The sequence below is a fragment of the Ostrea edulis genome, chromosome 5, assembly GCF_947568905.1.
Source record: "Ostrea edulis chromosome 5, xbOstEdul1.1, whole genome shotgun sequence".
NCBI lineage: Eukaryota > Metazoa > Mollusca > Bivalvia > Ostreida > Ostreidae > Ostrea > Ostrea edulis.
Genome location: NC_079168.1, coordinates 24,492,170 through 24,504,896, shown reverse-complemented (window position 1 = coordinate 24,504,896; position 12,727 = coordinate 24,492,170). Strand labels below are relative to the sequence as shown.

The window sequence follows — 12,727 nt, the reverse complement described above, 5'->3', positions numbered from 1 at the left end:
AATCTGACATTTTTGGCTGCAAAACTGGAGATTGGTACTTCCGACAAATTACACATTTTGAAGCAATGGATTTGAATAGATCCGAGGTTCCCAAAATCCAAAATCGTTGCCTAAGGACGGCCAAAGTTGAATTTTTTCCTAAATGGCCAGTAGATTTATGGGCATCCTCTATGATAAGTCTGGATAACTTTGAGGTTTTGGGAAGTATAACCGGATGTTTTGCTTCAAATGACAGATGTGATCTTCTTAGTCTTCCGCCTACTTTCAAAAATCCATTGTCAAATATTGGATCTAATTTGGCCAATTTAGACGATTTTTTTTCACACGTTTCTCTTCTCCAATATGAAGATCATAAATCTCTTCTGAGAATGTTTGTCTTTGCACAAATATAATTAGGGCTTCTTCTGCACGTTTGATATCTTCAGGAGTAAGTACTGAGATCATCTTTTCTCCTAACAATCTTTTCTTCCTCGCTTCCTTTACTTGATTTTCGATCTTCTCTTCTGATTCTCTTCCAATTCTCATACTTTCTCTGAGTGTTTGTGTTGCCTTCACAAGATTTCGTAAATTGTTCTTAGCATGTAAAATCCAGGCTGTAATTTTATTCACCTTATTCCAGTCAGAGAAATGATCCAGCAAATTTTGAATTCCATTTACATGTATACTGGATTTAGTTTTCAGTGTTGACACAGCCAAAGTAACTTCTACTTTCACTTCTGGGTCATTTGTGAGTTTCTATTCCTTGACATCATGCATATCTTGTTTTGACCATTCATGTTGATCTCTCCATAAAAATTCCGGACCATTAAACCACAGGGTGTGACTCAAGAACTTGTCGATTCTTCCTATTCCTCGAGAAGCACAATCCGCAGGATTTTCTTTAGAACCAACATAGTACCTCTGATTCAATTTGGTAGCTTCACGGATTACTGTTAGACGATTGGCGATAAAGGTATGAAATCGCGCTCTTGTGTTGGCTATGTATTTCAGCACAGTCATACTATCAGTCCAGTAGAAGACATGATCTATAGCAAAGTCCAGATTCTCAGAAATGACCATTGCTAACTTCACCATTATTACTGCTGCTGTTAATTCCTTCCTTGGAATTGTAATAGTCTTCAGAGGAGCTAACCGACTTTTTCCAATCACAAAAGCACAATGGATTCTTCCCTGTTCATTTACAAAACGTAAGTAGATAACGTCTCCCATTCCCACGTCACTTGCGTCAGAGAAGCAGTGCAACTGACAAGAAATAATCCTCCCGAAGTTCTTGGGTTTGTAACAGCGTTCTACTTTTAATGCCTCCAACTGTTGTGCCTGTAATATCCATTTAGTCCAACACTTCATATGTTCTTCACTGATCTCCTTATCCCAGTGTATCCCAAGCCTACATAATGTTTGTAACAAGATCTTGGCACTCATAACAAAAGGAGATGCAAATCCCAGAAGATCATACAGGGAGCTTATGATGGAAAGAATTCCTTTTCGTGTAGCTGGTTGCTCTTTGACAGATATCTGAAATCCCAGTTGATCGCTCTCAATAAACCAATAGACTCCTAAGGCGCTTTCTGCTGAACAATTTTCTCCTATGATCCACTCCTTCACATTTTTTGCACGATCTTCTTCAGGAATTGACTCTAATACAGATACACTATTGCTGATCCATTTAGTCAAGTGAAAGCCTCCATTCTGATAGAGGGAAGATATGTCTCTAGCAAATGACTTTGCTTCTTCTTCTGTACTCAGCGATGCCAGACAGTCATCTACGTACATGCTTCGTTTTATTGCTTCTACTACGGAAGGTTTGTATTTCTGCATATTTTCCGCTACCAAATGTTTCAAAGTGTAGTTACAGCAACTAGGTGAAGAAGTAGCACCAAATATATTCACCTTCATTCGGAATATTTTTGGGCTAGAGTCTAGATTCCCAATTTCCCACCAGAGAAAACGGAGAAAGTCTCGATCATTCTCTGGGACAAACACTTGATGGAACATAGCTTCAATGTCTCCCTGGACGGCAATGTTCTTCTGACGGAATCGAAGAAGTACTCCCAATAAATTGTTGGTCAGATCTGGCCCTTTAAGTAGTTCCTTGTTCACACATGAACCCATAAATGTTGCTGAACAGTCGAAGACTACACGTATCTTCTCGGGTTTCTTATTATGATACACACCATGATGCGGAATGTACCATACTCGTCCATCGTTTCTGTCAAGTTTGTCTTCTGGAACTGTTTCAGCATAATTCTTTTCAAACAGCTTGCTCATGAAATCTACATAGTGATCTTTAAACTTCTTATCTCTTTCCAGCCTTTTCTTAAGTCCTTTCAGCCTTTGATAAGCTTGTGAAGAATTGTTTGGCATCGTAATGGAAGTTTTTCGGAAAGGTAGAGCTACACTGTAGTGACAATCTTGTAAACAAATCGATTGTTTCATTTGAGTTAAGAAATCTTTATCTTCAACAAAATTTTCTCTTCTGTTGTCTATCGTTCTTTCTGGAAAATCCATGTCCATAGATTTCTTCACCAGCTCTTCTAACTTCTGATCACTATCAACACAACTCTCAATGCTTACTCGGTTCACTTCATGAGTCTCTCTGTTTCTCAACAAGTTCCATACTATCCACCCAAGCTTGGTTCTGGTTGCATGTGGAGATCCACTTGGACCTGTTAGGACTTCTGGTGGTGTATATGCATCAGGAACATTATTACCAATCATCAGTCCTATCTCTGCATCTACTTTTGGTACTTTCACCTGTGATAAATGGTGCCATTTTTGAATTTCTTCATGAGTAGGTATATGATCGTTACTTACTGGCATCTTATCTTTGGTGTACACTCTAGGTAAGTTCACAAATTGTGTCATAGAAAGGTCACACAATTGCAAGTCACTCAAAGCATAAGCAGTTTTTTCGTATGAGGTACCCATGGTATTTAAAGTCAACTGACATTGCTTTCCGCTTACTCCAAGATGGTCCATTATATTTTTTGTGCAGAAAGAAACACTACTCCCAGAATCAAAAAATGCAAAAGTCACTACACTGTGTGGACTATCCTTCCCTTTCAGACGAACTGGGATTATTGCCATTGCACAGGAAACGTCATCCCAATCTTCTATTCCGGTCCCTGTATCCGTGTGTAGAGGTACAGTAGAACACGATATTTTGTGCTGGTCACTCACTGGTGATACTGTCTCCCCTGTTCTTTGAGTGGTGTGAATCCTTATTTCATCATGCAGCAAAGTAGGGTGTTTTCTTCCGCAGACAGAACAGGAAAGTCTTGATCGACATTTCCTAGTGACATGACCCTTCTTCAAACAACCAAAACATAGTCCATTGCCTCGAAGAAAGTCATATCTTTCTGACAAACTAATTCCAATGAAGTTTTTACATTCACTGAGTATATGAGAAGTGTTTCCACAATATACACATTTCACACTCGATTCTGGTAGTCTAGATATGTCCTTCACAACATCAGTTGCTGCTACAGTCCTTTTCTGCGGTTTGTTACTGCTTTGTCGAATTCCAATCAATGACATGTTTCCATAAGTTGGATCGTTTGACTTCTTAGCTTCATTCTTAATGTAAAACTTATACGGTACCAATTTTGATGCACCAGATGCGCATTTCGACAAATAATGTCTCTTCAGTGATGCTCAACCATCCGAAATAACTATGAAGTTTTAGATCTAAATATAGCCAAAAACAGCGTGCCAAACAAGTGGAGCCAAATTCGTCCAAGGATAAGAGCTATGCATGAGGGAGATAATTCTTAACAAAGGTCACAAAGTCTGAAAATACCACACTTTTCTTTTTATCTTTTGTTTTCAAGACGACACTTCTCCATCTATCGTGCATGTATATCGGTAATTTCATCATTATTTTTTTTATGTTTTCTTGATAGTCTAGAATTTTGATACTGTCCATACTCTCTGCTGCATTTTCACATTCCACCAAGAATAGAGAAAATTCATCCAACATTTTCGAGTCCTTCACTTGTGGCCAATCTAGTGCTTTCTTTACAAAGGTTGTCACGATAACTTCATTATCACCGTACCTTTCCTCGAGTTGCCTCATTGCTGCTTTGTAAGATCTCTCACCATTCATATGACTGAAGCCGGACACAACACGATTTGCTTCTCCGCAAGTCATCTGTTCAAGATAGTTCATTCTTTCGTCATCATCTTGGGTGTTCACAACTACCTTTGCATTGAACTGTCTTATAAATCTTCTATATTCTAATGGGTCTCCACCAAACTTTTTTTATTTCTGGTAAGGGTCTTCTCAAATATTGGACAACATCTTTTAGAGCATCTTGTTTGTTTTCCACTTTGCAAAAAGATTTTGGTTCAAAGATTGTAGCATTTGGATCCAAAGTGTAAGAGACCTGCGACCCAAATTCTTGCGGAAACTCGACGAGTGTTTTTGGTGATGGTCTTGGAGTAAATGTTCTAGGACAACTAACACTATCTTCATGATTTTCAACCACATTATGCCGATTAACAGACTGTTCATCAGAAATGTTTTCATATTTTTGTAACACTTCAGTTTTTGCATGTGACACTGCAATACCTGTATCAATATCCAATTCCTTTTCTTCTAACTTCAGTTGCAACTTTGCCATTTCAAGTTTCTTTTTTCTCTGAAGGACGGCTTTACGAGCCTCTAATTCTGCCACCTTTGTTTCTTCCTTGATTCTTTGTGAAGAGATGCTAGATGCACATGAAGCGCATGATTCTCTACGACTCTTTACTTTACTTATCTTACTCCTAATCTCTTCCATGCAAGAAAAGTAATCTTCAACTTCCTTCTTAAAGTTGATCAGAAATATATCATAGTCGTAATGGTCTGCAAACATCTTTTCTTTTTCTGCTTTATCATCTATCTGTGTTGCAAGTTCATCGAACAAAAAGAAGTGTTCATATGTTTGTAACCATGCACTATATTGTTTTCTCACATCCTCTGTGTCTGTTCTATGTTCCAACATCAACGTCTTTATTTGTGTCACTGATGTTTTCAACCTTTTGAACGTACCATAATACTGCTCCAATTTGTATGATTTTCCACTTTCAGTTAGTTTCTTACTTCTTGGAGGTCGCGATTTTCCAACATCAGATTCTGCAGCTTCCATCTTTGGTTGTTGACCATCTTCTTTATTGACTGCCATGCCGGAAAGTAATCACGTCAATGTTGTAGTGCCTTGACTCTGTCTATCTTTCTTGTACAGGTTGGAATATTAATAATTGCCAATTCGTTTCCATCTCTGTAATTCTTTATTTGGAGTAGGAAAAGATTGACTACAATACAGAAAACAACAAAACTTACTATGTTGTACAATATGTAAATATTGTACTTTCAGATATGATTAACAATTATTACTGACTGAAATATTGAGATGAACTGACAATTAATGCATGACTTATAGAAAGGTAAGCAAAATGAAATGTGACATCTACACTCTGACATGTGTTATAGTTTTGTTTATATACTTGAACTGACAATTTACCTTTTATAAATAACTGTAAATACACTATAAAGAAACATATCAAGTTTACACATTAAAACAACACTATTAAATTGATAATTACCGTGATTATTTTCTGATACATCATTGAATATAAGAAAACAGCTCAAGCACACCACAGTGAGTACAGCAAATATGGCGCGTTTCAAATCAGGTCAACATAAAAAATTACTTCCTGACAAAATTGGAAGACCTATTTACATACAATCAGATTAATTTGGAAAATTGATATCAAATACTTTACAAACACAAATAAGAAAGACATGACATTACACATGGAATTTCACCTAGAATTGGCAGATAGAATTTGGCGTTTTCTTTATTAAGCATGTTTGCTTTGTTTTCTTGCTTGTTAGCTTGGTGAATGAAAACAACCAGTAATTCCAAATACCACATATTTTGATTTTTTCTAATCAGCCATGACAATGGAAGATGAATATAAGAAAACTTTGTGGATACTGCTGCATATTTTTGTCATTCATAATGTGATCCCAGCCACCAACGGAAATCTGAAAACTGTTATCCCAGCCACCATTGATTAATCAGAAAACTGATTCCAACCACCACAGTAAAATCAGAAAACTGTGATCGCAGCCACCACCAGATAGTCAGAGAACTGTGATCCCAGCCACCACCGTAAGATCAGAGAAAACTGTGGTCCCAGCCACCATCAGATATTCAGAAACTGTGATGCCAACCACCACCGTAAAATCTTAAAACTGTGATGCCAACCATCACCGGATAATCAAAACTGTGATCCTAGCCACCACCAGATAATCAGAAAACTCTGATTCTAGCCACCACCAGATAATCGAAAAAGACTGATCCCAGCCACCACCAGAAAATTAGGAACTAATCCCAGCCACCACCGTAAAATCAGAAAACTGTTATCACAGACGCAACTGGATAATCAGAAAACTGTGATTCCAGCCACCACCTGATAATCGGAGAACTGTGATCCCAGCCACCACCGGATAATCAGAAAACTGATTCCAGCCACCACCGGATAATCAGAAAACTGATTCCAGCCACCACCGGATAATCAGAGAACTGTGATCCCAGCCACCACCGGATAATCAGAGAACTGTGAATCCAGCTGCAACCGGATAATTGGAAAACTAAATTGGCATATGCTATCTAGGATTATGATTCTCCTAGACGTTACCAAAGTCGTTTGAATACAAAATCAGAACGTAATGTGTCAAATGCATATGCAAAATAAGTCAGGAACCGGATAGAAATATACGTTTCCAGTCAAAAGGAGAAATTAGGGTACAAAATAGGAACACTGGTGTGTGACTTGAGTAACATGACAGGTAGACAATCAATAGACTGGTTGCAACGTCGTAGTTGGGGCTACATTTACATCAACCAGGTACTACATTGGAGCTCAATCCAATATTTTTGTCATTCTTTATATATATTATAGTCTTCATTGTAGTCAGCACACCAGCGATATGGACCATCATGGACTGTAGTTTTTCTTGAATCCTTCATGAGTTAGAATTGACATTAAGTATTTGAATTTCTGCGCGGTATCCAATTTCTGGTCTACAGATAGACAAATCTATCCATAAACCTACAATATCAATATTTGTCTCGCTCTATAAACCTGCAATATCAGTATTTGTCTCACTCTATAAACCTGTAATATCAGTATTTGTCTCACTCTATAAACCTACAATATCAATATTTATCTCACTCTATAAACCTGCAATATCAGTATTTTTCTCACTCTATAAACCTGCAATATCAGTATTTGTCTCACTCTATAACCTACAATATCAGTATTTTTCTTACTCTATAAACCTACAATATCAATATTTATCTCACTCTATAAACCTACAATATCAATATTTATCTCACTCTATAAACCTACAATATCAATATTTATCTCACTCTATAAACCTGCAATATCAATATTTATCTCAATAATCCCAGAGTGCACACTTCTTTAATGTGCTTTTACACTCACATCCATGGATGGTCATTAATCTCACCATCCAATGCCGACATTATATCCAACCAAAATACTTTCACAATAGTTCTTTCTTTAAAATACTAACTTAAGGGTAGACATTTACTGATAAACGATATAGATTGTTTCAGAAGTATTTTCTATTCATTTAATCTCAAACTAAGTCTCGTGTTATTTGCGTATCGATTTGTTTTCATATCTTCAATTCTTAATGTACCGATTAAATTCCTTTGATAGAACGGTAGTAAAGGTAACAGTATAGAGTCCACTCTTATCTGAAGATGGGTTGCCGCCATTTGGATGTTTTCAAAGTGTTATTGATCATCCGTTCCTTAAACAACGGGGTATGATAAGAATGTCGCGGAATGTCACGAGATACGGGTAAATACACCGCAGGTCAGTTCCACTGTCAACGTCTTTTGATTTTTTGTTACTATACAGACGTTAAACTGATTACTCTAAATACTATTCTCATCTACAAAAACTTTTATTGAATCCAAAATCCATTATAACTGAGGCATTGTAGAAAATGTGGCAACTTCTAATTGATTTATTCAGTAAGTCTTATCTAAAACCAAATCTTAATGTAAAATAGAATAAAATATATTTTATTATATTTCAAAACAGGAAGTAATTTACATCATTTCACCAACGAGTAGGATATATGTTATTCCTAGCTATGCGAACCTTCGGTAGACGAAATGTTAAACATTTATTCAAGAAAATATCAATTGGAGTCCTTGTGACATGGCTCGTATCTTTAATGTACCACCATATAGTGCCTGGCAGCTACACCACCAAACAATGTCAAATACAGAGACCGTTGGACGAGAAATCTATCAGAAAGCATTTTTGGGTTCCCGCTAACGTTAGCTGCTACTCTTGGTCAGAATTGGTTTTTCTTAATTCATCCGGGTTTCTTCATTTCAACCAATCAGCTGCACCTTGGTCACAAGAAAATATGCGTGCTCTCCGATGCAAATATTCAACTATCTATCTATTCGGTATGAACGAAGCTCGTTTTTACGAGTTTCAGATTTCGTCATTCCCTTTGCAAATAGACCGAGATTTTATTCATGTGTCTTGTACAGTAAACAGAACGACTGTGTACGCGAATTTCCTCTACAATGTGAATCCAAAAACAAACAGAAGACGTTTGATACCTGAGTCAGAAAACCAACTGAATATATATATTTTTGGATTCGACTCCGTGTCACGTTATCTGGCTGAGAGGAAATTAAGACGGACTCTACATGTCCTCGAAAATAAATTGAATGCCTACAAATTTGAGGGATATGCACGCGTGGGTGATAATACCTTTCCAAATCTATTAGCTGCCATGGCAGGAAAGACCATCACAGAGGCCATATTGTCTCGCACAGGAAATTCATTATACTCGGAAGTGATCAAACGTGGCTACATCGACTGTCATGTTGAAGATTGGACCTCTTATTATCCACCTTTTGTATTATCGTATCCAAATTATACTCACTATCTGAGAACGTTGTTCCTGTCAAGAGAGAATCCTAATCTTAAAATAGTAAAGACGAGCAAAGAACACGCAAATCTTCGAAAGGTGGTTGATCCAAAATGCTTCGGAAATCAAAAACAACACAAGATTATTTTAGATTATACTAGGATGTGTATTGAACGGTACAAAGGTTTGAGGAAATTCGTCTTCTTTTGGCAAAATGAAATAAGTCATCATCAGCCGAATTTTCTTTCTCTAGCGGACCAGGACACAGCTGACCTAATATCATGGATGAATGACAACGGTCATCTGACCAATTCTGTTCTGATACTTATGAGTGACCATGGTCCTCGTTATGGCCCCATTGCTAGACATGAACTCGGTGTACTAACAAGAAATCTTCCTTTACTTAGCATTTATATTCCACGCGCTGTCATACAGAAGTATCCACATATACACGAGAATTTTCTTACAAACAGAATGCGTCTCTCTACTCCTTTTGATCTTCATGAAACTCTCAAAGACGTTTTATTTCAAACCTTAAACAAAAAATCAACATTACCTTCTTTTTCATCACCAAGGGGAATAAGTCTTTTTCAAGAAATACCAAAATACAGAACTTGTTACGATGCGTCAGTGCCAGAAAACTACTGTCCGTGCTATAATTCAGAACCGTTAGATATCCATAATTCTATGGTAAGGAGTGCAGCTAGTTTTGCAGTACTTCATATAAATATACAACTGATGAAGTCCAATTTCTCGTGTAACAATTTACAGCTAATGTCAGTCCACTCGGCAAAGCTTCAAAAAATTCCCCAGAAACCGAACTCCGCAAAAGTAATGCAGACGTCTGTCATTTTTGAAACTATACCGGGACATGCAATATTCCAAGCAACAATCCGAAGGTATTCACAAAGTATTCACAGCATGGAGATCATAGGAGACATAGAAAGAGTAAACAGTTATGGCAATCAGTCTAGTTGTGTTCCTAACGAACCAATCAATGCACAGTACCGTTTATATTGCTTTTGTGTCTAATAACAAACGAATTCACCGACTATTATTCATTTGTATTTCTATTCAGTTGCATCATTGCATGTACTGCTTTTATGTGATAGATAACTCCCGAAATGAATACAGTTATCACATTGATTGCATTTTACATTGAATTGGATAAATCGAAAGATTATCATTCATGTTGTTGCATTTTTGCTCTTCTTATGCAATCCCTCTGGCACTTAAAAGACCATCGTCGTGGTTTTGGATAAAATGTGATATCCTAAACACCTTATCCCACCTCTGGTATATCCAGGGGTCGGTGTTTGTCCAACTCTTTATTGTGTATTCCTTGTGGGAGTTATGAGACTGATCACCGTTTGATATATCGCCTTCATCATTATGAGCCTGCACGGCGACCGAAAGAGTTCAAAACAAGATTTACTGGTAACTTCAAAACCGATATGTAACTGCAATATCGCCGCTTCAGCTTAAGTCTGAATTACCAAAATAATTTTCAATAAATGCTAGTTTGTCGCCTATGGCTGTAGAAAACTGAAATAAGACTGATATTTTTGTAAGTAATTTGAAGTTAGGTATAGTAATGTATTTCTGGGTTCGCAAGCCTACCCAAAGCCATCAGAATCGAGAATCAAACTCTGCAGCATTGTTAATTTCCCTGGTATATGTGTTTTACAGACAATTTCTATTATTTTACATGTATTTGTTTTTGGTGTGCCAGTGGTAGTGTGGTTTGAAGAATCCAATTTCCACACCAGTTAATTCAAACAGATAGCTTTCTTGACAAAGAAATGAGTTTCGTTGCCTTTGAGTTCTTTTTTTTCTACGTGATTAAAATTCGACTTTTATTCCATTTTGACCATTCTTGACTTTGTCGAGTTGAATATTTTTTTTCAGTCTGTTAAAGTGAAAACTATTTGTAATAAGGATGGAGACAATTTGTCAAGGTTGGGGTTGTTAATATTTAAGGTGAAGACGAGTTCACTCTTATTCTTCACCTTGATCAATTGAATTCACCTTGACACAACTTATGTTTATGGATTTCAGATGACCTACAGATATCCAATATGAGGGAATGATTTTTTAATTGGACGTAAACAAGAAAAATAACTTGTTAATGGAAGTGACTTTAAAGTGCATGATGAAAAAGTGAAGATAATGAACAGTGCTTCATCTCATAAATTCTATGAAAATATAATTAAGAGTACGACAAACACCGATTCCTGGACATACCAGGGGTGGGATCAGGTGCCTAAGAGGAGTAAGCATTCCTTATTGATAAGTCACATCACCGTGATTCCTATATTTCGGTTAGGTAAACGGAATAATGCGCTTGTTCTTATGCGTATAACTCTGGGCGCTTGTCCCTATGAGTAAATCTCTGGACGCTTGTCCCTATGAGAAAAACTCTGGACGCTTGTCCCTATGAGTAAAACTCTGTACGCTTGTCCCTATGAGTAAAATCTGGACGCTTGTCCCTATGAGTAAATCTCTGGACGCTTGTCCCTATGAGAAAAACTCTGGACGCTTGTCCCTATGAGTAAAACTCTGTACGCTTGTCCCTATGAGTAAAATCTGGACGCTTGTCCCTATGAGTAAAACTCTGGACGCTTGTCCCTATGAGTAAAACTCTGTACGTTTGTCCCTATGAGTAAAATTTGGACGCTTGTCCCTATGAGTATAACTCTGGACGCTTGTCCCTATGAGTAAAACTCTGGACGTTTGTCCCTATCAGTATGACTCTGAACGCTTGTTCTTATGAGTATAACTCTGGGCGCTTGTTCCTATGTGTATAACAACACTGGACGTTTGTTCCTATTATTTCAACTCTGGACGCTTATTCCTATGAATATAACTCTGGACGTTTGTTCCTATGAGTATAACTCTGGACGTATTTTCCTATGAATATAACTCTGGACGTTTGTTCCTATGAATATAACTCTGGACGTTTGTTCCTATGAGTATAACTCTGGACGTTTGTTCCTATGAATATAACTCTGGACGTTTGTTACTATGAATATAACTCTGGACGTTTGTTCCTATGAGTATAACTCTGGAGGTTTGTTCCTATGAATATAACTCGGGACATTTGTTCTTATGAGTATAACTCTGGACGTTTGTTCCTATTAACATTAAGTGTAACTTTTTAAACACTTGTTTACACTGAGTATGAATCTGGACGCCAAGTGAAATATTAGTCAAACTGAACGTTCATGTCATTTGCAGAAGAGCATTGTTTCAGAAGACTCCATTTGAGTTCTGAATCACTGTTATAACCATGGGTTTGAGCATCACTGAAGAGATATCATTTGTCGAAATGCGCATCTGGTGCATCAAAATTGGTACCGTATAAGTTTTACATATACAAGTCGGCAATAGTTGTCGAACTATTTGAATTTTTAATGAATATGATTTTTTCCCTTTACTTGGTGAAAGACTGGTTGGTTGGATGGTTGTACATTGTTTAACGTCCCACTTGGGAATTTTTCGCTCATATGGAGTCGTCACCAATGCTGGCGAAGGGCTGCAAAATTTAGGCATATGCACGGGGTTTATGGCCTTTGATCAAGGAAGGGTTTTTATTGTACCACACCTGCTGTAACATAAGGCCTCGGATTCTGCAGTCTCATCCGAAGGACCGCCCCATTTTGTCGCCGTACTGAGGACCTATTCTAACGCGGTTAAAGACTGAAACCCTCTTAGTAACAATGCATTACCATGTAATGGGCAAGTACATGA

The 12,727-nt window shown here is 37.4% G+C and overlaps 2 protein-coding genes across 2 annotated transcripts; one reads left to right on the top strand and one right to left on the bottom strand.

Annotated features, from left to right (window-relative positions):
- Positions 1 to 735: 735 nt before the first annotated feature.
- Positions 736 to 3,537, bottom strand: LOC125651252 (uncharacterized). Its single transcript, XM_048879831.2, has one exon. It carries the CDS (start codon positions 3,535 to 3,537, stop codon positions 736 to 738), a length of 2,802 nt encoding a protein of 933 aa, XP_048735788.2.
- Positions 3,538 to 7,758: 4,221 nt separating this feature from the next.
- Positions 7,759 to 10,166, top strand: LOC125650978 (uncharacterized). Its single transcript, XM_048879570.2, has 2 exons — positions 7,759 to 7,896; positions 8,128 to 10,166. The coding sequence occupies exon 2, from the start codon at positions 8,165 to 8,167 to the stop codon at positions 10,007 to 10,009; it is 1,845 nt and encodes a 614-aa protein (XP_048735527.2). The 5' UTR covers positions 7,759 to 7,896; positions 8,128 to 8,164; the 3' UTR covers positions 10,010 to 10,166.
- Positions 10,167 to 12,727: the final 2,561 nt, after the last annotated feature.

Excerpts from the sequence above, each read along its gene's own strand:
- LOC125651252 (XM_048879831.2), bottom strand. The coding sequence starts at position 3,537 with ATGTCATTGATTGGAATTCGACAAAGCAGTAACAAACCGCAGAAAAGG.
- LOC125650978 (XM_048879570.2), top strand. The coding sequence starts at position 8,165 with ATGTTATTCCTAGCTATGCGAACCTTCGGTAGACGAAATGTTAAACAT.